The 23,189-nt window shown below is 37.1% G+C and overlaps 1 protein-coding gene across 4 annotated transcripts in view; it reads right to left on the reverse strand.

The window, feature by feature from the left end:
• scai (suppressor of cancer cell invasion) overlaps window positions 1-23,189 on the reverse strand; it is a 92,108-nt gene that overhangs the window by 63,600 nt on the left and 5,319 nt on the right. For all 4 annotated transcript variants that reach the window (XR_009823664.1, XR_009823663.1, XM_062031512.1 and 1 more), the window contains exon 2: window positions 2,391-2,515. Coding sequence is in view for 2 of the 4 variants with exons in the window: in XM_062031512.1 (XP_061887496.1) it covers window positions 2,391-2,497 (107 nt within the window). In the remaining 2 variants the exon portion in view is untranslated. The remainder of the gene's footprint in view (window positions 1-2,390; window positions 2,516-23,189) is intronic.

Below are 23,189 nucleotides of genomic sequence, written 5' to 3' on the forward strand. Positions count from 1 at the left end.
TTGCACAAATGTACTTCAAAATGTAACAATCAAAAATAAATATGACTTTTTTTTTGTTTACTAGGGCATGCATATATAATATGCATTAGTTTGACCATTTAAAATCAACGATAATAAAAAGGAGATGCTTGGAAAATGCCCAAAAAACTTGGAAAAACGCGCTTCATGGCGTTACTTTTTGGTGTAACCACCATTAAAGGCCTACTGAAATTAATTTTTTTTATTTAAACGGGGATAGCAGATCTATTCTATGTGTCATACTTGATCATTTCGCGATATTGCCATATTTTTGCTGAAAGGATTTAGTATAGAACAACGACGATAAAGATCGCAACTTTTGGTATCTGATAAAAAAAAAAGGCTTGCCCCTACCGGAAGTAGCGTGACGTAGTCAATTGAACATATACGCAAAGTTCCCTATTGTTTACAATGATGGCCGCATGAAGTGAGAGAGATTCGGACCGAGAAAGCGACAATTTCCCCATTAATTTGAGCGAGGATGAAAGATTTGTGGATGAGTAAAGTGCAAGTGAAGGACTAGTGGGGAGTTGAAGCTATTCAGATAGGGAAGATGCTGTGAGAGCCGGGGGTGACCTGATATTCAGCTGGGAATGACTACAACAGTAAATAAACACAAGACATATATATACTCTATTAGCCACAACACAACCAGGCTTATATTTAATATGCCACAAATTAATCCTGCATAAAAACACCTCAGTGTTTGTTATGCTAGCTCCTAGCTCCTCTGCTAGCTCCTAGCTCCATAGAACACGCCAATACAATTCAAACACCTGATCAACACACACAATCACTCAGCCCAAAAGACCGTTCACCTAACCCAAGGTTCATAAAGCTTATATATTTAAAAAAAGTTACGTACTTGACGCGCACGTACGGTCAAGCGATCAAATGTTTGGAAGCCAAAGCTGCATACTCACGGTACCTGGTATTCAGCTGGGAATGACTAAAACAGTAAATAAACACAAGACATATATATACTCTATTAGCCACAACACAACCAGGCTTATATTTAATATGCCACAAATTAATCCTGCATAAAAACACCTACGTGTTTGTTATGCTAGCTCCTAGCTTCTCTGCTAGCTCCTAGCTCCATAGAACATGCCAATACAATTCAAACACCTGATCAATACACACAATCACTCAGCCCAAAAGACCGTTCACCTAACCCAAGGTTCATAAAGCTTATATATTTAAAAAAAAGTTACGTACGTGACGCACACGTACGGTCAAGCGATCAAATGTTTGGAAGCCAAAGCTGCATACTCACGGTAGCACGTCTGCGTCTTTGTCATCCAAATCAAAGTAATCCTGGTAAGAGTCTGCGTTGTCCCAGTTCTCTACAGGCGTCTGTGTATCGAAGTCAAAAGTCCTCCTGGTTAGAGTCTCTGTTATCCGAGTTCTTCCATCTTGACTGCATCTTTCGGGAATGTAAACAAAGAAGCGCCGGCTGTGTACGTGTTGCTGCTGACTTCCCTCGCAAAATAGACGCTTCGCACCGACAACTTTCTTCTTTGCTTGCTCAGCTTCTTTCTCCATAATGCAATGAACATAATTGCAACAGATTCACCAACACAGATGTCCAGAATACACCCAGAATGAGATGAAAACAGCTATTTCGTATTGGCTTCAGTGTGGAAGCCATACTCGTGTTCCCCGGGCTACGTCACGCGCATACATCACCCTCAGAGGCGTTTCGAACCGGAAGTTTAGCGGCAAATTTAAAATTGCACTTTATAAGTTAACCCGGCCGTATTGGCATGTGTTGCAATGTTAAGATTTCATCATTGATATATAAACTATCAGACTCCATGGTCGGTAGTAGTGGGTTTCAGTAGGCCTTTAACGTTCTGTTCAGGTATATTTCTTTTATATTTTGATAAATCATCATAAATAGGTATTGATCAATCTTTAAGCTGTGTGTATTTGATTCCAGTTTGCTTTTGACATCTTATTTAGAATTGTAGTTGAAACTTTTACAACCTTGTGTTGCGCTCATGATGGCGTAACCAAACTAGATTATTTTGAATATTTATTCCCTTTTTTACATTTAGTATATTTAAATATACTGTGTTTTATGCTTTTTTCTTTTTGGAACATGTACTATACATATAATACAATAAAGTCCCATATACAATTATGTTTCTAGCAATAATTTAATTCTGCCTTTGAAAGTAACACTCCAATGTCCATTAGTGGAGCTGTACACGGAATAATTCCTGTAAGTCCACTCCGAAACAAAACAATGTGGTTACTTCCTGAGAAGTCAAACATTATACTATTAAAAAGAAAAAAAAAAGGGAAATTATTAATTCAAAATGCAATCATAAATTTAACAGAAAAGTACAGAGCTAATAAAGCCTAACCTTAGTCCATTGAAAAGTTGTTTTGATTTGTCCAGGAGATAGCAAAAATCTGTGACAGTCTTCCTTTCGCTTAAAGGAATATCATCCTCGGCATCAGCTCCAGTCATGGCAGCAATCCTTTACACCTAAAACAAAAACAAAAAAAACTAATGGTATACTGCTGCTAACACTCTTGAACATGACAATGTTGAACAAGGTTGGTGGGATGTGAGGATACACTCACGTGTGGCAGTCAGTACCGTGCTAAAGCTAGTTTCATACCCAATGTCCAAATTGTTTGACTTGTCCGAGTACACAACCTTGGACATCCCCCAGCAGAGTTGGAAAAGGCGGACTGGGGCACGGTACATTGGATTATAAATGAGCATGCAATGTAGACAAGTGGTTGCATAAGCATACACAAAATCATTCAGACAATTGTGCCCTTTGCATGCTGTGACCAAAATGATTCACGATATACAGTCGTGGTCAAAAGTTTACATACACTTGTAAAGAACATAATGTCATGGCTGTCTTGAGTTTCCAATAATTTCTACAACTCTTATTTTTGTTGTGATAGAGTGATTGGAGCACATACTGTGTGACCAAACAAATGTGACCAAATCTGCTGGGCCAATAGTTGGTCACAAAAAACATTCATGAAGTTTGGTTCTTTTATGAATTTATTATGGGTCTTCTGAAAATGTGACCAAATCTGCTGGGTCAAAAGTATACATAAAGCAATGTTAATATTTGGTTAGCAAGTTGCACTGCAATAAGGCGCTTTTGGTAGCCATCCACAAGCTTCTGGTTGAATTTTTGACCGCTCCTCTTGACAAAATTGGTGCAGTTCAGCTAAATTTGTTGGTTTTCTGACATTGACTTGTTTCTTCAGAATTGTCCACATATTCTCAATAGGACTTTGGGAAGGCCATTCTAAAACCTTAATTGTAGCCTGATTTAGCCATTCCTTTACCACGTTTGACGTGTGTTTGGGGTCATTGTCCTGTTGCAACACCCAACTGCGCCCAAGACCCAACCTCCGGGCTGATGATTTTAGGGTGTCCTGAAGAATTTGGAGGTAATCCTCCTTTTTCATTGTCCCATTTACTCTCTGTAACACACCAGTACCATTGGCAGCAAAACAGGCCCAGAGCATTATACTACCACCACCCTGCTTGACGGTAGGCGTGGTGTTCCCGGAATTAAAGGCCTCACCTTTTCTCCTCCCAACGTATTGTGGCCAAACAGCTAAATTTTTCATTAGACCACAGAACTTTCCTCCAGAAGGTCTTATATTTGTCCATGTGATGAGACGTGTGGACAATGCTGAAGAAACAAGTCCATGTCAGAAAACCAACAAATTGCTGAACTGCACCAATTTTGTCAAGAGGAGTGGTCAAAAATTCAACCAGAAGCTTGCCAGAAGCTTGTGGATGGCTACCAAAAGCGCCTTATTGCAGTGAAACTTGCCAAGGGACATGTAACCAAATATTAACATTGCTGTATGTATACTTTTGACCCAGCAGATTTGGTCACATTTTCAGCAGATCCAAAATAAATTCATAAAGGAACCAAAGTTCATGAATGTTTTTGTGACCAATCCTCTATCAAAAAAAAAAAAAGAGTTGCAGAAATTATTGGAAACTCAAGACAGCCATGACATTATGTCCTTCACAAGTGTATGTAAACTTTTGATCACGACTGTAACTGCAAAAGTGATATATAATCAGTTGATTCACAAACCTTGAAATTATGAACTTCAAAGTACAACATAAGTGTAACCTATGGTTTTGTAACATGTTGAGAAAGGACAGCAGACATTAGTACTTTTTATCTGAACACAGCCTGGTCTCTCTTCAAAACACATTTGTCGTAAAGACACCCTAATGATCAACATCCCACGTCCGGCCTTCACAATAAAAGCGCTGCACATTAAATCATGTCTTACAAAATAAGGATCTCAGTAAAATAACTTTCACCAGCATGTTTCTCGCACATTCAGTGTGTTCTGTAATTACTTTGATTTTGCTGTGATAATTATGACAATATGTTGTGGGGTATATATATTTGATATTGTTAAATTTGTCACTTAACATTTTATTTACATTATTGAAGTATTCAAATTACAATTCAGTTCAACTGGCATGTCAGAAAATCCTTAATAATGAACATGCTTTGCTTTTAAACAAAATGTGTATGCTTTCCCTTTTTAGTACTGATTTGGTACTGTATCGGTAAAAAATAAATGATACCATCCCTAGTGGTAATGCTGAGACTCACCCATCCAACCTGTCTCAAAAAAGGTTCTCATTTGGCGCTGTGGAGTCATTTCGGATTCTAGCATAGTCTCAATCCTGTACAATGCAAGGCTATACCTAACAAAACTCCAGGAGACACAAGGAGAGCACAGTATTTTTTAAATTCTGTTGTTATGCTTAACAGTCACACTAGCAATAGGAAATGTTCCTGCAGCTAACACTATTTGAATGACCATTTGAATGTTCTTTTTTCGTTTTATTAAGTTCATCCTTTCAATAAACATTTTGTGAAACAAATCCTGCCAGAAAATCGCGATTTGACTGAAAGGTTGATACCAATAATGAAAAGAAACGCAAAGATGTGTCTTTAAATATATGTTTTAGCCTTTTTTTTTTAGCCTATTTCATTACAAATGACATGATGACATCACACTACCACCATAGTTAAAGAATATTAGGAATGGTCTTCTTTTTTGAATGTACCTCTTGGCAGCTGATACTACAATTTAAATTCTGTGCAAAAAGATGTTGAATCACAGTGATCTAATACTTGAAACTGTTAAAGACTTTTCAATGAAGTAGTGCATTTAAAATTACATTGGTTAAGTTTTTTATTTTTATCGTGGCCAGGGATGTAGTACTATCATTAGTATTTTATCAGTACCGATACCAATCGATATCGGTATTCATCGGTACTCATATCGGTAGTATACAGTATGTAATTGATGTAAAAAAAAGATGTAAAAAAATGTAAGGCTGTCAAAATTAACAAGTAAAAGGCCTACTGAAACCCACTACTACCGACAACGCAGTCTGATAGTTTATATATCAATGATGAAATCTTAACATTCCAACACATGCCAATACGGCTGGGTTAACTTATAAAGTGCAATTTTAAATTTCCCGGGAAATATCCGGCTAAAAACGTCTCGGTATGATGACGTTTGCGCGTGACGTCACGGATTGTAGCAGACATTTTGGAACAGCACGGTGGCCAGCTTAAGTCGTCTGTTTTCGTCGCAAAATTCCACAGTATTCTAGACATCTGTGTTGGTGAATCTTTTGCAATTTGTTTGATGAACAATGAAGACAGCAAAGAAAAAAGCTGTAGGTGGGATCGGTGTATTAGCGGCTGGCTACAGCAACACAACGGCGTTCGCCGCCGCGCCGCTGTCCTCACCGGTGTCCGGGTTGACTTCCTCCGTTCTCTCGTGGTGAAGTCCTCCGTCGCGCCGTCGATCGCTGGAACGCAGGTGAGCACTGGTGGTGATGAGCAGATGAGGGCTAACGTAGGTGGAGAGCTAATGTTTTTAGCATAGCTCTGTCGAGGTCCCGTTGCTAAGTTAGCTTCAATGGCGTCGTTAGCAACAGTATTGGTAGGCTTCACCAGGCGGGACAGCATTAACCGTGTGGTTACAGGTCCAGGGTTTAGTTCATTGTCTCCTGATAGTAGAAGTAATAGTAGTATTGTTGATATTCGGTCTATCCTTCCAGTCAGGGGCATGTTTCTTCTGTTTCTATCCGCAGTTAAGCACGATGCTATCACGTTAGCTCCGAAGCTAGAGTGTTTCGCCGATGTATTGTCATGGAGATAAAAGTCACTGTGAATGTCCATTTCGCGTTCTCGACTCTCATTTTCAAGAGGATAGTATCCGAGGTGGTTTAAAATACAAATCCGTGATCCACAATAGAAAAAGGAGAAAGTGTGAAATCCAATGAGCCCTTGTACCTAAGTTATGGTCAGAGCGAAAAAAGATACATCCTGGCGTCCTGCACTGCACTCCAATCCTTCACTCTCACCTTCTTCATCCACGAATCTTTCATCCTCGCTCAAATTAATGGGGTAATCGTCGCTTTCTCGGTCCGAATCGCTCTCGCTGCTGGTGGGAATGATTGTAAACAATGTGCAGATGTGAGGCGCTCCACAACCTGTGACGTCACGCTACTTCCAGTACAGGCAAGGCTTTTTTATCAGCGACCAAAAGTTGCAAACTTTATCGTCGATGTTCTCTACTAAATCCTTTCAGCAAAAATATGGCAATATCGCAAAATGATCAAGTATGACACATAGAATGGATCTGCTATCTCCGTTTAAATAAGAACATTTCATTTCAGTAGGCCTTTAACTCATGTAATCTTGTGTTTATGTTTGCTCTGCTGTTCTGTAAAGAACAATCAAGGAGGAAAAGGACTCTCAAGACAATTTACAGGACAACAGAGCAAAAATAAATTGATATAACAATGTGCAGGTTTGGCTGATCATCTGAAAGCATTTTTTTTACCTGGATAAATAAAGTGCTGAGACTACTGCTGTTGTGATTCCTTTCTTGTCTTAACTGCAACTATTCCAAAAAAGGGGAATATACTGTATATTTAGTTATTACAAATGAAATTCCATCTAATATTTACAGTACAGTTAAAGGTACAAACATTTACAACATGATTTAAAAAAACATTTATCAACTGCTGTATTGTAGAGCAGTATTTAGAATTATTTAAAAAGAATAGTCCGATCTTTTGCGGAACATCATCTGGATTGTTGTCATGTTTTTCATATTAATTGAAAACGATAGGCAAAATTCCAAAATAATAACAAAATCACAGTTTATACCTACAGTGGGATTATTTGTGTCAGCCATTGTTCTGGAGAGGAGAGTAGCCCAAGCCAGAAAGGAGTTACAGCTCATTTTATCACCTATTCTCAGTTACAGCTAATTTTTTTTACCTATTCTGTTATATGTGTTTTATGTTGCACGATTGCACCAAGAAAAATTCCTAGTTTGTGAACCCGTTCTCAAACAATGGCAATAAAAACTATTCGGATTCTGATTCTGATTCTGAATAGACACCAACTGTCAATTGTCTCAAAAGTCCATATCGCGAGCGGGACACCAATTCAACAACCAGCAAGGGAATGATGACGTGTGGCTAAATATGTCATTTGTCAGGTTGAGATGTTACCCGTACTTCAGTAAATTCAGGTGTGACTCGACGTTACCTTCAGGTGTGACTCGACGTTAACTGCCCTAGCCCCCAGGATGCACGCCTGTGCAGCCAATGCCGATTTCACATGTCTAACAAAAGCGTTCCCAACAACAAAAATTTGTTTCTCATCGGGTGTGCAATATAGTGGATACAACATGTTAGACATGTGAAGGAAACAAGCGGTTTTACAGAAAACGGTGGGTATGTGCATCAAACTGTGTCCCCATCTGAGATTTTCTCTAGCACCCCCCAACTTGAAAGAAGGTTAGTTATTCTGAGCTGACGTTTGGTGCAGACACAAATTACCATCAGGACCATTTGCCTGACACCCGAAAGTAACCTTCTTGTCCATAGGGATGAATCCAATACTTAGGCACTGAGCCAGGAGACTCTTAACAAAACCCACACCATTTTTTTGCCACTCCCCTACAGCGACTCCAGAGTAGAACAAGGTCCAGTACTTTTGGTTAATTTGTTTACAAATCCCAAACTGTGGGTTGAGGTGAGTGTGACTATTCAGTCTAGTTAGACAGCAAGGGAACAAAATGTTATACTGCTTAGCGTTTGTTTGAGTTGTTTGTTTTAAATAACACATAAAAAACTGGAATCTTATGGCAGGTAAGATCCCACGTCCATATCCAATACCTTACCCTTTAGTCCATTTTAGGGGTGTAACGACATGAGAATTTTATATCACGGATATTGTGACCAAAATGATCACATTATCATTATTATTGCAATATTGTTGAATGTGATACAAGAAACAAAGTACTTATACATACAATGAATGTTTCGACCAAGTAAAAAAAATAAAAATAACTACCATAAATATACACACTTTAGAAAAATCCTATTTTACATGTTTTGTGTTTGTTATGCTTCACTGATAGTGGTTTAGTCTTTGTACTTCATTTATTTAATGGCTAAGCTTTTATTGTTTTAATTATTGGTTTGTGCAGTAGCACTTTAAGATTTGTGAAGAGCATAAATTATTATTGTTCATTATTTTTGGCAGGAGTTGTGTCCTACTCCCAGGCATGTGATTTGAACTTAATAAAAAAGACTGAAAATAAGGGTCTACAGCAGACCTGGGCATTCTGCGGCCCGCGGGCCGCATCCGGCCCTTTGTGCGTCCCTGTCCGGCCCGCGTGAGGCCAATTATAAATTACAAAATAAATTTAAAAAAGTATCTATGTCGAGTGTGCAATACAACGGTACTGCTTTTGTTTTGAAAATCGTTATTTGTATTTATTCCGTATGGACGTATGCGTGTGCGTGATTGTGAGTGAATGTGAACAGCTGCAATCATTAATTACAAAATAAAGTTGAAAAAACATCTATGTCGTGCGCGCAATACAACTGTGCTGCTTTTATTTTGAAAAGTATTATTTATGGGCGTGTGTCCGTGTGTAACCTGCGAGTGAAGGTGCACACGCAGCGACAAGTGATGCACGGTTTACACCCGAGACGCTAAAAAGAGAAAAGTTGATGAAGAATGGCGTGTTTTCAACAAGACATGGACTGCAAAGCAACGTTCCCTCGAAGGTGCGTGCCTGCGCAATTGTGCACTGCTCAAGCGTCTGCTGCGCGCAGCAAATATATGCCGCGCACCAAATCAAATCCCATCTGAATTCTAAACAAAATAAACATATTTATTCTATGTAATTTTGCAATGCAACTTTGAGTGACAGTGACAACAAGCGGCCCTAACGGTGTTCGTCAACACCGTTCAATTGAACACCGTTCAATTATTGTAACGTCTATCGAGATGCTTCGAGGACAGGAATTATATCGATCACTTTATTGAGCAAAACTGTTTATATTCGGACATAACCACACCAAAAACATGAGTAAAACAATTCTATCTCGAAAAACTAGTCATTTTCTGCCGTACAAACCAGGCCAAAACCAACTTGTCATCTGTCACCAACACGCATAGCACTAAACCACTGCTGCGTTTATGGCCACACAAAAAGTCGGACAACTCAAACACCACACAAAGTTACACGATGACTCCTCAGTCATACGTGTGCTTATTTTACTGTCATTTATTATTAATGTTAATTTATTTATATTAGTCATGGAATGCTGTTACACACACTATGTTGAAGTATTACTATTATTATTAATTATTATTATTATTATTATTATTATTATTATTATTATTTATCTTACGGTATATATCAAAAATAATATTGAGCAAAATGTAATTGAAATATTGTCGATGTGGCCCTCCAGCAGTGCTCGGGTTGCTCATGCGGCCCCCTGTAAAAATTAATTGCCCACCCCTGGTCTACAGCCAGGTACAGGGCGGTGCCCTGGTGGGGGGGGGGACAAGGCCCAAAACTCCTGTTATTTCAGCATTTGAAAGAGCAAAAATTTGCACAAAAAAAAGCACCATTTGAAGATGTTTTAGTGTTCAAACAATTGAAAAATTATCAACAGAATTTACATAAAGTATTACCCCATTCATCCAAATGAATCACTATGTCTGTTTCAGTCACTGTTATTTAGTCACTACAGTAATTACATCTTGTGTTCACATCCACAGGAACCACATGGGTTAGCCTACTCCATACAGTATTTACAACCTTACTAGTGTTCACTTCACAGCAATATATGGTTCTTTTAGTTATTTACATTATTGACACATTACTTTGGTTCATTCACACATATTTGCTTTATTGGCTCTGACATGAGCCTTCCAGGCAAATTTCTGAGCAGCTAGCATTTTCTTTTTTGTTTCTGCTTTAGTGGATTCTGCCTCGAATTTTATAGCCAATTTCTGTCTCTCCGACTCCCTCTCCACTTCTAACTGCTCCAAATGCAAAAATCATAAAGAGTACAAACAATATTTATTCTATTAGCTAACTTCCTTTATCTGAATACCCATTTGTGATTTATAGCATGAAATAACAAATATCTTGCAGTCATGTTGTTTATGTTTCAAACTGATTCAACTATTCAATGTCAAAATATAAACAGTAGAAATAATGAACAAAATGTCAGCTAACGTCTTGTTCTAAAACACCAATGAAAATTAAATTTAACATTTTTAAAGGCTATACTGTAGCAAAAGTCATCACATGTCTGTCACAATCACACACAATGTGTGTTCTTAAATGGGTATTCCACGTCTTCCATGTCGACAGCAGTTTTGATTCGGGCTTACATGGTATACAACGCAAATTAATGTGTTATCCAGATGCATACATGTATCCAAATGTGGCCAAGTAGACGCATTGTGGGTTTCCTGGATGTTGTCTACACCGCTAAAAAAAATCTAAGGAAGAGAATCCCTCTGCCATCTTTCACTAGTTTTTTTTTTTATACAGAAATCTCCCGCTAGAATATTCTGTCTTCTCTTCTCCGACTCTCTCGTCGTCATTTGGGATGTGCGTGTCTGTTGTGATTTCCCTTCCTGGTTTGATGACCCGCCCTATCGTGCCTCTGATTGGCCTGTCCATAATGTTTTTCCCTAATCTTAACCAATCATGACTCATCATAGTAAACCAACCAACCAATCATGGATTTTCTTATACGTAAACCAACCAATTATCACTGATGCTTCCTGTATATTTTGTCCCCTGCCCGTGGAGTTGCTTTGCTACGTAGCTTTGATTTTTAGGTTAATAATTTTCAATGGAAAACCGTAGTTTTTACCACTGCAGCCGTAAACCAGAATGGATGATCAAAAACCTTACTCATTACGGGAAAACCGTAGTTGTTGGCAGGTATGGCAAAGAGACGGATCAAGATTTTAACACACATTGCAGGTCGGAAAAATGAAGAAAAACTGAAAATATTTTTAAAATATTTTTACAGAGATAAAAAAGACGGATTTCCAACGATAGACAGAAAAATCACATGCCTGTACTGCGTTTAGTGATCCTTGAACACGCAGTAAAAACACCTCTGTCTGTTTTCCTGAGAGACACTAAAGCCTGGTTTATATTTGAGACGCTTGTGATTTAGGGCTATATAAATAAACATTGATTGATTGATTGATTGATTGATTGATTGATATGCTCGCGTCACGTAACCTGCGTAAGATACATTATCTTGGTTCTCTCCCTGCGTACGTACCCTCACACAAACCCTCACATGCACCTCCCAAATAATTCTAGCTTTGCATCAGCGGCGACGCAGACCGCAGAGATGCGATTGGTCAGCTTTTGCCGAGGAGAGTCCCTGAGCACAGGAGAGCAGACTTTGGGGTTGAAATGCAAACATGATTCTTTGAGATAAAGCAACAGTGATTGAACATTTAGTTGCAAACTGATATTATGTACTAAATATATCAGTGTGCTATAAAAATAATTACTGAATGTGTCGTTTTTTTTAGCATATTGTGTTATTGTTGCACCTAGAAAAAGTCACAAAAAGTATGACACTCTTTTTAATTTTTATTGCCAGTCTTTTGTGTGTACTAGTGTTGTCCCGATACCAATATTTTGACACCGGTACCAAAATTATTTCGATATTTTTCGGTACTTTTCGATACTTCTCTAAATAAAGGGGACCACAAAAATTGCATTATTGCATTAAACATATGTTTCTTATTGCAAGTTTGTCCTTAGATAAAATAGTGAACATACAAGACAACTTATCTTTTAGTAGTAAGAACCAAACAAAGGCTCCTAATTTAGTCTGCTGACATATGCAGTAAAATATTGTGTCATTTTCTATTCTATTATTTTGTCAAAATTATTAAGGACAAGTGGTAGAAAATGTATTATTAATCTACAGTGTTTCCCATAAACTGCCAAGATACCTGTGGCGGTGGGGGCGTGGCTATGGGTGTGGCTATGGGCGTGGTGACCATGACATCATCGAGTAATTTGCATAATTTACTACAATGATATAATTTTCTCTAAAAAGGCTCCAAAAATTTATACTTACTAATTAATAATAACAGTTTTGTTTTAAACGTCCATCCATCCATCCATCCATCCATCCATTTTACAATATAATTACAACACTTTATGTACATATTTATATACAGATTTGAACAATAAGTTATTCACTGAAATATATTTATTAATTGTGATTCTTACAAAAAATATATCTTATAAAAATATAAAGCTAAAATGTCTCTTAAAACTCTGCCCCTTTAATTAGTTCATACTAAATAATTTAACTTTAGCCTACTACTACAACCATATTATTTACCAGCAACATAAAGTGAAACAGAGGCAGAGGTGTCCTGCCACAGTCAGTAACAAATAAACAGAAAACAGTAGTGGTGGTAGATAGACACAAAGCTTCATCAAATATCTGATCCACTGAACAAAGAGCTCCAAAAATCTTGATCCTACACTTCTCTTTTGTAAAGTAAATCTGAACAGCCGATATGGGCATCTACATCAACTATATGATTTGTCTGAGAAGCTGGACAGGACAAAAAAAATAAATAAATAAATTAAATTAAATTTAAAAAAAATGAAATATTTTTTTTGTGGCGGCCTTAATTCTTTCGTGGCGGGCCGCCACAAATAAATGAATGTGTGGGAAACACTGATCTACTTGTTCATTTACTGCTAATATCTGCTTACTTTCTCTTTTTACATGTTCTATATACACTTCTGTTAAAATTTAATAATCACTTATTCTTCTGTTATTTGGATGCTTTACATTAGTTTTGGATGATACCACAAATTTGGGTATCAATCCGATACCAAGTAGCTACAGGATCATACATTGGTCATATTCAAAGTCCTCATGTGTCCAGGGACATATTTCCTGAGTTTATAAACATAATATCAATTTTAAAAAAAGCGAAAGAAGATGTTGTGATGCCAAAAAATATCGACGTAATCATAGTAGTATCAACTAGATACGCACCTGTCCTTGGTATCATTACAGTTGATGTTAGGTGTAGATCCACCAATGGCCTTTGTTTACATTTTGATGCTACGGTGTGTAGTGAAAAGTGTACTTTTCAGAGGCGGTACAGTATCGAATATGATTCATTAGTATCGAGGTACTATACTAATACCGGTATACCGTACTACCCTGGTAAGTACCCTCACATGCACCTCCCAAATAATTTGCATCAGCGGCGATGTGATCACAGAGATGTGATTGGTCAGCTTTTGCCAAGGAGAGTCCCTGAGCACAGGAGAGCAGACTTTGGGCTTAAAATGCCAAAATGATTCTTTGAGATAAAGCAACAGTGATTGAACATTTGGTTGCAAACGGATATTAGGTACTAAATATATCGGTGTGCTATAAAAAATAATTACTGAATGTGTCGTTTTTCAGCATATGGTGTTGTTGCGCCTAGAAAGTCACAAAGTATGACACTCTTTTTAACTTTTATTGCCAGTCTTTTGTGTGTACAGGTTAAATTCCTCGTGCACACACTTATTTTTCTCTCACACACACAATGCTTCCTCATTGTACGTCCATTATTTTTCAGGCATGGTACCTTCACAAACATGTGAGCTCTAAACATCGACACCACATGCATATAAACATTACCACCAGCAGGTCATTAATTTTCAATTACGTAGCTCTCGCTCTTGTCCAATGTCCTGAACAGCCGAATAGCGTTGCAAATTTGCAAAGTCTTCTGCCACGACATGTTTTGGGGTTGCACAGCCACAGCCCACCTTCGCGAACGTCTTTTCTTTTTTTTTCGAAGCAATGTGAACATTAAAAGTGACTGTTGTTTCAAAAGGATTAACATTAACATCTAACATTAAGGTGGATGTCGCTTCAGAAGCTATTGTTTACTAGTTTACAACCAGTACTCAGGGTTTTTCCTGCATTCAAAATTGCGTGGCGGCCGCCTCCAGCTAAGTTTGGGCCGTCCCCAGCCAGAGCGATTGATATCGCTCAACACAGCGTAAAGCTCCGGCTGTGTTGATTGAGCGATTGATGTCCCTCTGCGGCAGCTATGTATTTTAACTGAAGTTGCAGCGTTGCACCACTATAGAGGCGCTATATTGACAGCACTGCACCGGAAAGACCTGTAGCAACTACGGAAGAAGAAACAGATCGAATCGTGTTTTTTGCCGCTACTTGCTGCATAACGTTGACTGCCGTAACAAGTGGATTTCTGCCATACGGAGCATGATACGGAGGGATCACTGGACTCCTACAGAACACTCCAGACTGTGCTGTGAACATTTTGCATTACAAGCATGTCTTGTGTTTTTTTTTAAAGTGTCCTCCGTGTCAGAGTAACGTTTATGTTTTTTAGCGTTGCAGATATGGCAGGCAAAATCAGCCACTACTTTAAAAAGCGATCTAGCGAGGAGGAAAGTCAGGCGTCCAGGTAAAACACAGCAGAGAAATTAACGTAACAGGCAGTTAAAATGTAATAATTCATGGTGATGACAACATGTGGAATTTTTTGTCCACGGTGCTTGAAGGCTGCTTCAAAATCATCTATGAGTGTCTCAAGCAAAAGTGGCCCCACCACACAAGCTATGAGCCCATCATTCTCTTATGCAAGCGCTTAGGCCACAGGTGTGAAACTCAAGGCCTGGGGGCCGACCTGGCCCGCGGTATCATTTTATCTGGCCCGCAAAAACCTGGAAATGATATGTGTCAAAGTATTTAATATGTTCTCACTAAATGTAATGGATTTTATTCATTTTGACAGAAATATAAGTACTGCTTGAAATTGCATGCCTTTTAAACATTAATAGTTTGAGTTTGAGTTTATTTCGAACATGCAAGCATACAACATGATACATCACAATTTCCAGTTTCTCTTTTCAACATGTTCGAAAAGGAGTAGGAAGAAGCAGAGCTTATTTAATCCTACCCCTTTTCTTTTACATAACAGTTGCTAAACTTTTTTGTTTACTTCCTGTTCTCAATTTATTCACAATGTACTCCATAAGTAATCACAATAAAAATAAATAGATAAATAATAATTGGTGAAGTAAGTTACATTTCATATGATGAGATAAGTAAGATTATTTTGAGAGTGAAAGAATGGATGAATTAAATAAATTCAGAATGTTTATCATGGTTCTTCTTCTTTGTACTTTGTAAACACTTTAAGTTTGAAGAGTTTCTTGAAGTGGATCATATTAGTACATTGTTTGATTGCTTTGCTTAATCCATTAATTAATTCCACATACTGATATACTGAAGGTTTTAAGTGTTGTATGTGCATACAAATGTTTTAAATTACATTTTTCTCTCAGATTATATTTCTCCTCTTTTTTTGAGAAGAATTGTTGTATATTCTTGGGTAGCAGGTTATAGTTTGCTTTGTGTATAATTTTAGCTGTTTGCAAATTCACTATGTCGTGGAATTTCAGTATCTTTGATTCAATAAATAAAGGATTTGTATGTTCTCAATATCCAACATTATGTATTATTCTAACTGATCTTTTTTGTAACACCGTTAATGAATGAAGTGTACTTTTGTAATTATTTCCCCATATTTCTACACAGTAACTCAGATATGGTAACACTAGTGAGCAGTAGAGAATATGAAGGGATTTTTTGTCTAGAACATGTTTTGCTTTATTCATTATTGACGTGTTTCTTGCTACTTTATGTTGTATATTTTTTACGTGAGTTTTCCAGTTCAATTTATCATCAATCATTATACCTAGAAATTTGGTTTAATTTACTCTTTCAATTTCTTTTTCGTCTATTTGTATTTGTGTTTGACTTTCTCTTCTACTGTTACCAAATAGCATTATTTTAGTTTTACTGAGATTCAACGATAGTCTGTTTTTGTCAAACCATCTTTTTAATTTGTTAATTTCTTCTGTTATTATTTGTATTAACTTCTGAGTGTTCTCTCCTGAACAAAACGCTGTTGTATCATCCGCAAATAGTACTAACTTTAAATCTTTTGTAACTTTACAAATGTCATTTATATAGAGATTGAATAATTTAGGTCCTAGTATTGATCCCTGAGGTACACCACAGGATATATTTAGCGTTGTAGACGTGTGTTCGCCTAGCTTCACGTATTGTTTCCTGTTCGTTAGATAACTTCTTATCCAGTTTAAGACTAACCCTCTGATGCCATATCGTTCTAGTTTTTTGATTAAAATATTGTGGATAATAGTGTCAAATGCTTTAGTTAGATCCATGAACACTGCTGCTGCACATTTTTTACTATCTATTGCATTGGTAATTTCTTCTGTAATTTCAATTAAAGCCATTGAAGTTGAAACATTAGCTCTGTATCCCTTTTGGTTCTCTTCGAGTATTCTATTTTTATTTATGAAACTCTCTAATCTGTTATTGAACAGTTTTTCAATGATCTTAGAAAATTGTGGAAGTAAAGAAACAGGTCTATAATTTGTAAATTGATGTTTGTCTCCAATCTTATAAATTGGTGCAACTTTAGCTATTTTCATTTTGTTTGGAAAAGTACCTGTTTGAAATGATAGGTTACTAATATACATTAATGGTCCTGAGATCTCTTCTATAACCTTTTTTATCGTTTCCATATCAATTCCGTTACAATCAGTTGAAGTCTTAGATTTACATTTTTTCACGATTGTAACTATTTCCTCCTGTGTCACATTACTGAGGAACATGGAGTTGGAATTTCGCTCTATGGTATCATTATAGTCCTCGATTGAAACTGGGTCTGGAATCCTTTCTTCCAATTTTGGTCCAATATTTACAAAATAATTATTGAAGCTTTCAACTACTTCCTTTATGTTGTCATTTTTTTTATTTCCGTCTAAGAAGTATTGGGGGTAGTCCCTCTTTGTGCCATTTTTGATAATGCTATTAAGGATGCCCCATGTTGCTCTCATGTTATTTTTGTTCCTATCCAATAATTCACTGTAATATTCTTTTCTACATGATCGTATTATGTCTGTTAACTTGTTTTTATACTTTTTGTACTTAATTTCTGCCTCTGTAGTTTTTTGTGCTATAAATTTCCTATATAGTGTATTCTTCTTCTTACAAGCATTTTTTAATCCTTTTGTCATCCATGGTTGATTATTCTTTCTCTGCTTGTTACTGAGTTGTATCCATGGACAATGTTTGTCATAAAGTATTATGAACTTGTTTAAGAAATGTTCATATGCTTCATCAACCTCTTTTTCATTGTACACATTGTCCCAATCTTGCTTTTGTAGCTCAATTTTGAAGGCAATCATCCTCTTCTCTGTGCACAGTCTTCGAAATGTCCTTTTGTCTTCCATGTTCTTCTTGTAGTTTCCATCATATATTGTAAAAACTGGCAGATGATCACTTATGTCGGTTATAAGTAGACCACTTGTAGTGTTATTATCAAAATCATTGGTAAAAATATTATCAATAAGCGTGGCACAGCGTGCTGTGATTCTGCTTGGCTTTGTGATTTTAGGATATAAACTGATGCTGTACATTGTATCAATGGACTTTTGCTTGTTGGGGTTCAATAAGTCAATATTAAAGTCACCACATAAGAACATTATTCTTTGACCATTGTCCATGTAAGTTGCTTTGATCCATTCTTCAAATTGTTCTATACTTGACTTAGGTGATCTATATATACAACTAATGAAAATGTTTTTGCTTTTTTCCTGACATATTTCAATGGTTATACATTCTAAGATATTATCTATAGCAAATGACATGTTTTTTACCACTTTGTGGTTCAGGTTCTTCATCACGTACACAGCTACTCCTCCTCCATTTGTGTTGGTTCTGTTAATGTAGTTTAGTTCATATCCTTCCAGATCAAAATCTATTCCTTTTTTATCATCAATCCATGTTTCTGTGACAGCAATCACTTTGAAGGGTTCGTTGATGTGTTCCAAAAAGTCCTTAATGTTGTTGTAATTTGCATACAAGCTTCTACTATTAAAATGAATAATTGACAATTTGTTATCACATTCAATGTTGCTATTATATTGATCATCTGTATAATAAAAACAATTATTACTGATGTGGGAGAAAAAAATTGTATCTGGATCTATATCATTTTCCAAATCCTGGTTTTTGTGATCTTTGTTGCAGAAATGTTTTAGTTCCATATTTTCTTGTTCAACAATCTTTGATGTTGTTTCAATAATCTCTATAAGTGTAGGTAGATGCAATCCTGAATGTAGGTCCTCTTGTTTAGTCGTCCCTTGGAACATAGTAGTGTCCATGCTGGGTGTTTGTTTTCTGTCAGAGTCCATTATCATCGTTGTTGTGGAAGCTGTTTCAACTTTAAAAATTGTCCAGGTCCTTGATGTCATGGACAACAATAACTCTTGCTTTTGGACCTCCATTCAGCTTGATGTAGATTTTACAGTTGGCGCTCCAAGTTCCCTGGATTTTTCCCTCCTTTCTCAAGTCGCGTGCTTTCTTGGCGATTCCAGCATTACGTTTTGTGAGATGCTCATTCATGTACACATTTGTTCCCTTCAGCTTCTTACCCTGTCTCAGCAGTGCCATTTTCGATTTTCTGTTTACGAGTTTCACAAGCACGACTGGAGTGGCGTTGTTGTTTCTTCCGTTCAGTGGGATGCATGTTTCGATGGTATTAATGTCAATTTCAATTTCCTTTGATTGCAGAAAGTTCACCACTTGCTGTTCTGCTGAGACCATATCCATTTCATCAGGTTCACCTTCATTATTCACAGATTTCGCATAGGATCTTGGTTTAATTTGGTGCCCTGTCACGATGATATCATTCATTCGTTTGTCCTGATCCATTTCATCTATGATATTCCTCAGCATGTTGTTGTCTTCTTGAAGGATCTTCATTTGTTTGCTCATTTCAGTGGCTTCATTATTTCTTCTGTTGTTCTGAGATTGCAGATTTTCTATATTTTGCTGCAGACTTTTCACATCTTGTTGGTGTTCTGCTGTTATTTTTCTCAGATATTCTTTCATTTCTTTCATTTCTTCTTTCATTTCGTTAAGTTTTTGTAGTATCGCTTCTTGATTCCCATCATGTCCTGTATCCAACCTCAAATCTTGTTCCCAGTTGTGTTCTGTGTCAGCTGACCCCGAACGTTTCGGGATTTCAATCTTTCCTTTACCTTTTCGCATCGCAGCAGTCGCTGACGTCAGAGCCTCTTGTATCTTAATGGCAGTTGCTTCTTTGGCGACTTGCGGCACTTTAACTTGTTTTTTCCAACAATTTCGTATCTTGCGCCGTTCAGAGATCAATTTGAGGTGTCAGCCTGTCAACTTATATCACTCTGCGACGTTGGGATCACTTTAAAACAGCTGTAAACTCGCCGTAGCTTTTGGTTGCTAGGCAACCGCTTTGAACTGCGGCAAGGCGCCTTTGGCTTGAGGCTAACGGCTCTTCCAACCCGCCTTATTTCAGCGTATCAGTGCCTCTCTACTGTCCAAAATCAGATCGAAGATGCCAGGGTACTCTCCTGTGGCTGTGATCGCAAATCAGTGGTCAAAATCTTCAGATTTAACAAAAAACTCCGGTAGCAGAAGCGGAGCCTTTTTCTTTTGCGTCCTTTCTCATTGACAGGAAGTGACGAGGATAGTATCCATTATTGCAACATTACAGTATGTTATCATTCTTTCCAAACATTTTTTGTCTAAATAAAAATAAATACTTAAATGTCTGCTTGACTTATAATTTTACAGAAAACTACCCATCAAAGTAATAAAAATGACAATACATTTTACTGTGTTCTTAACAACATTTTACTGTAAATAGAAAAAAAACTACAATTTTTTTGCATTAAAATTCTGGCACATAGTCAGGATTGTACCAACTCTGCCTCAATTTGAGCCAGGAAAAGCCCTGAGTACTATATACAGGAAGCACTTTCTCTCTCATGAAGATGGTCAACAAGAGTTGTAGTTGTAGTTGCTCACACAAAAAATACTTCCCCTTCACGCGCCAGCCTCCATGGAAGAGCTATAAAAGAACCAATATGCTTTCAGAGGGAACAGGATGCTAGCTATGTGACGGGACTGGATGATTATGGCAAAAATAATAATCACGACTATTTTGATTGATATTGTAATCACAATTAATTACATGATTATTCATTAATTTGAAAATGAGTATTTATTGTACCACCAAAACTCAACTTTAAATATAGTTTTAAAAAAACTTGATACAAATTAGTAACAAATAAGCCACAAAGAGTAAAATGATCATGATAGCAGTAACAATACATATAAATCACAATAGCAATACAAAACAAAAAAAATAAGTTTTTCCTCTTTAATTGTTTTTATTGTAGTTGTTTAACTTTTACACATATTTTAGTGCCATAGAGTGTGTGCTTAATGTTTAAAATAACATGTTTGTTAATTAAATGCAAACAAATCCTCACATTTGTTGGTACAATACATCTTTGGACAATTTTAACCAGTATTTTAGGTCGAGGCGTAATAATTGTGGAAATGTATCACTAAGTGCTTTAAGTACATTATGCTTCTGTAAGGTACTTTTTGGAAACTTTCATTTTGTTAGCGCAGTCAGACCGGATGTGGAGCACCTCGCTATTATTGTGAAGGGGGAAGTGTGCTGTGCAGTTGTTGTCTGCTTAATGCGCAAAGAGGTGACTCGCTAGCGGCTGTCAAAACAAAAATGAGAGAACGCCTCTTGAGTTGCGAGCACTGTTTGTAAATTGACGTTACACCGATGTTGTCGTTCACAAAAACACAAACAGATGAGATGTGTTGTGTGTGTATGGATTGTTCTCGCTAGCTTTAGCTTCGTAGTTTAGTCGCTGTTACAAGTGACCGTCTCGACATTTTAGATCAGCACGGGGCGGAGTATGTTGGCGATGAATGAGTGGTATCGGACAATTACAACATTTTACTTGTATTTATTGATATTCTGCGTTTAACAGCAGATTCCGTTTTATTGGCCAATTATGTGACTCCGTCCCAAGGTTACATCAATGCGGACATCAAATATTTTTTATTGAGCTTAGTAATTATTAGTTAGACGTACAGGCACAGTGTCAAATAAAAAGTAACAACCATTGTGACATTTCAAACTTCACAAACTCTGGAATTTGCATGTTGCGTGGCCCATTAATCGTTTTTTGTCAAATATTGTGTTTTCCTATTCGTGAGAAGCAATAATCGAAATCGAAATTAAAATTTGATTAATTGCACAGCCCTAGCAAGAGTATATATATATCAGCCTTGAGAGCACAGCTTGCAGGATTAATGTGCACAATTGAATATCGTAATGTGTTTATATAAGTTTAGATTGACGTATGTTGTTTCTTAATGGGGAAAAACATTAAAGTCCTTTGTTTTCTTGTAAGCATTCAAGCTAGCTAGCTGGTGCCAGTCAGTGCGTTTATCAAAGTGCAGTTATCAATCTCTGTTTTAATATAAAACTGTAATACTAACCGTCAGGAGTTTTACCACAGTTATCATTATTACCGTGTATCAATATATTCCTAGTCCACTTTTAGGAACACTACCCGGTCTTGTAAAGAAAGCATCGCAATTTGAAATGTGTACCATGTTGAAAATAGGTATGCAGCTTTACCAAACGGATGGCTGTATACCGAAAAGTATGTATAAAAGCACAGGTGGTCCTCGGGTTACGAACGAGTTCTGTTCCTAAACTTTGATCTAAGTCCAATATATATATATATTTTTTTTAAAGTTATGTACATGTAGATGCTGTATCGGGACGGATCCATTAAGAGTTTGAGCAGAAATATGTCATATAGGAATTAATTATACACAATAACACATTAACAAAATGCTGTGTCACATGAATGTTTTTTAAAGTAATACCTTTGTGACATGAAAAAAACCACATGTATAAAAAAACTTGTGTTTACTTTTTGATATTAAAATAAAACACAAAGCAGTTTGGCTAATGAAGATGAAGTCTAATAAACAAACTTTGTTCTTCTCTTGATTCAGTACAACAGTTTGGCCAAAGAAGAGTGACACCTCTCACATGGAATACACAATCTTCACAGCCTGCGTTCAGTTCAATGAGATGACAAAACATTTTAGCTACTATTGTTATTGTTGTTATTTGAACACTGATACAGTTAGCAGTTAAATAAACGACGAGTGAATATCCTAGTAAACAAAGTAAAGACTTTATAAACAAGTTGTGACAACGTTCACGACACATCGCCTACAACATGAAATAGTTTTCTCCTTCGCTGTATACTTTTAGTGTGGGGACAAGTGCGTCTGTCTCTAATATTGTTCACACCTGTCTCCATCTAAACACAGCAGTGCGCTCTGAAACACACGGCAGGAAGCGAGGGAAAATGACGTTAAACCAAGCGCTTGGCTCCGTTTACTCCGAGGGGAAATCTCCCGAGCAAAGTATGTGTCCTTAGTCCGCCATGATTATCAAGCCAAACGACGCTTGTGCGCATGACTTTGTGTTGCCTAAAATGCATTAATAAATGACGGTTTTTCGGTCATTAAAAATTAGATGGAATTTTCTCGCAAATGATCATTATACCGTTTACTGTTACATCCCTCGTCCATTAACAAGTAAAAAGTCAAGGGCGGTCACGGCATGTTCGTGCCGCAGATGTTGGTCAATTTTTTAGGGCTTACGGCAAATGACGCGGGCGGTCGCGGCTTTTGCCGCAGTTGCAGCGGTTAAATTCAAGCCCTGAATATAGTAATAGAACTCAAGAATCCAATGAAAAAGCGATCTTCACCTTTTTTTGGTGGC

This window comes from Entelurus aequoreus, linkage group LG21 (assembly GCF_033978785.1).
Source record: "Entelurus aequoreus isolate RoL-2023_Sb linkage group LG21, RoL_Eaeq_v1.1, whole genome shotgun sequence".
Classification (NCBI taxonomy): domain Eukaryota; kingdom Metazoa; phylum Chordata; class Actinopteri; order Syngnathiformes; family Syngnathidae; genus Entelurus; species Entelurus aequoreus.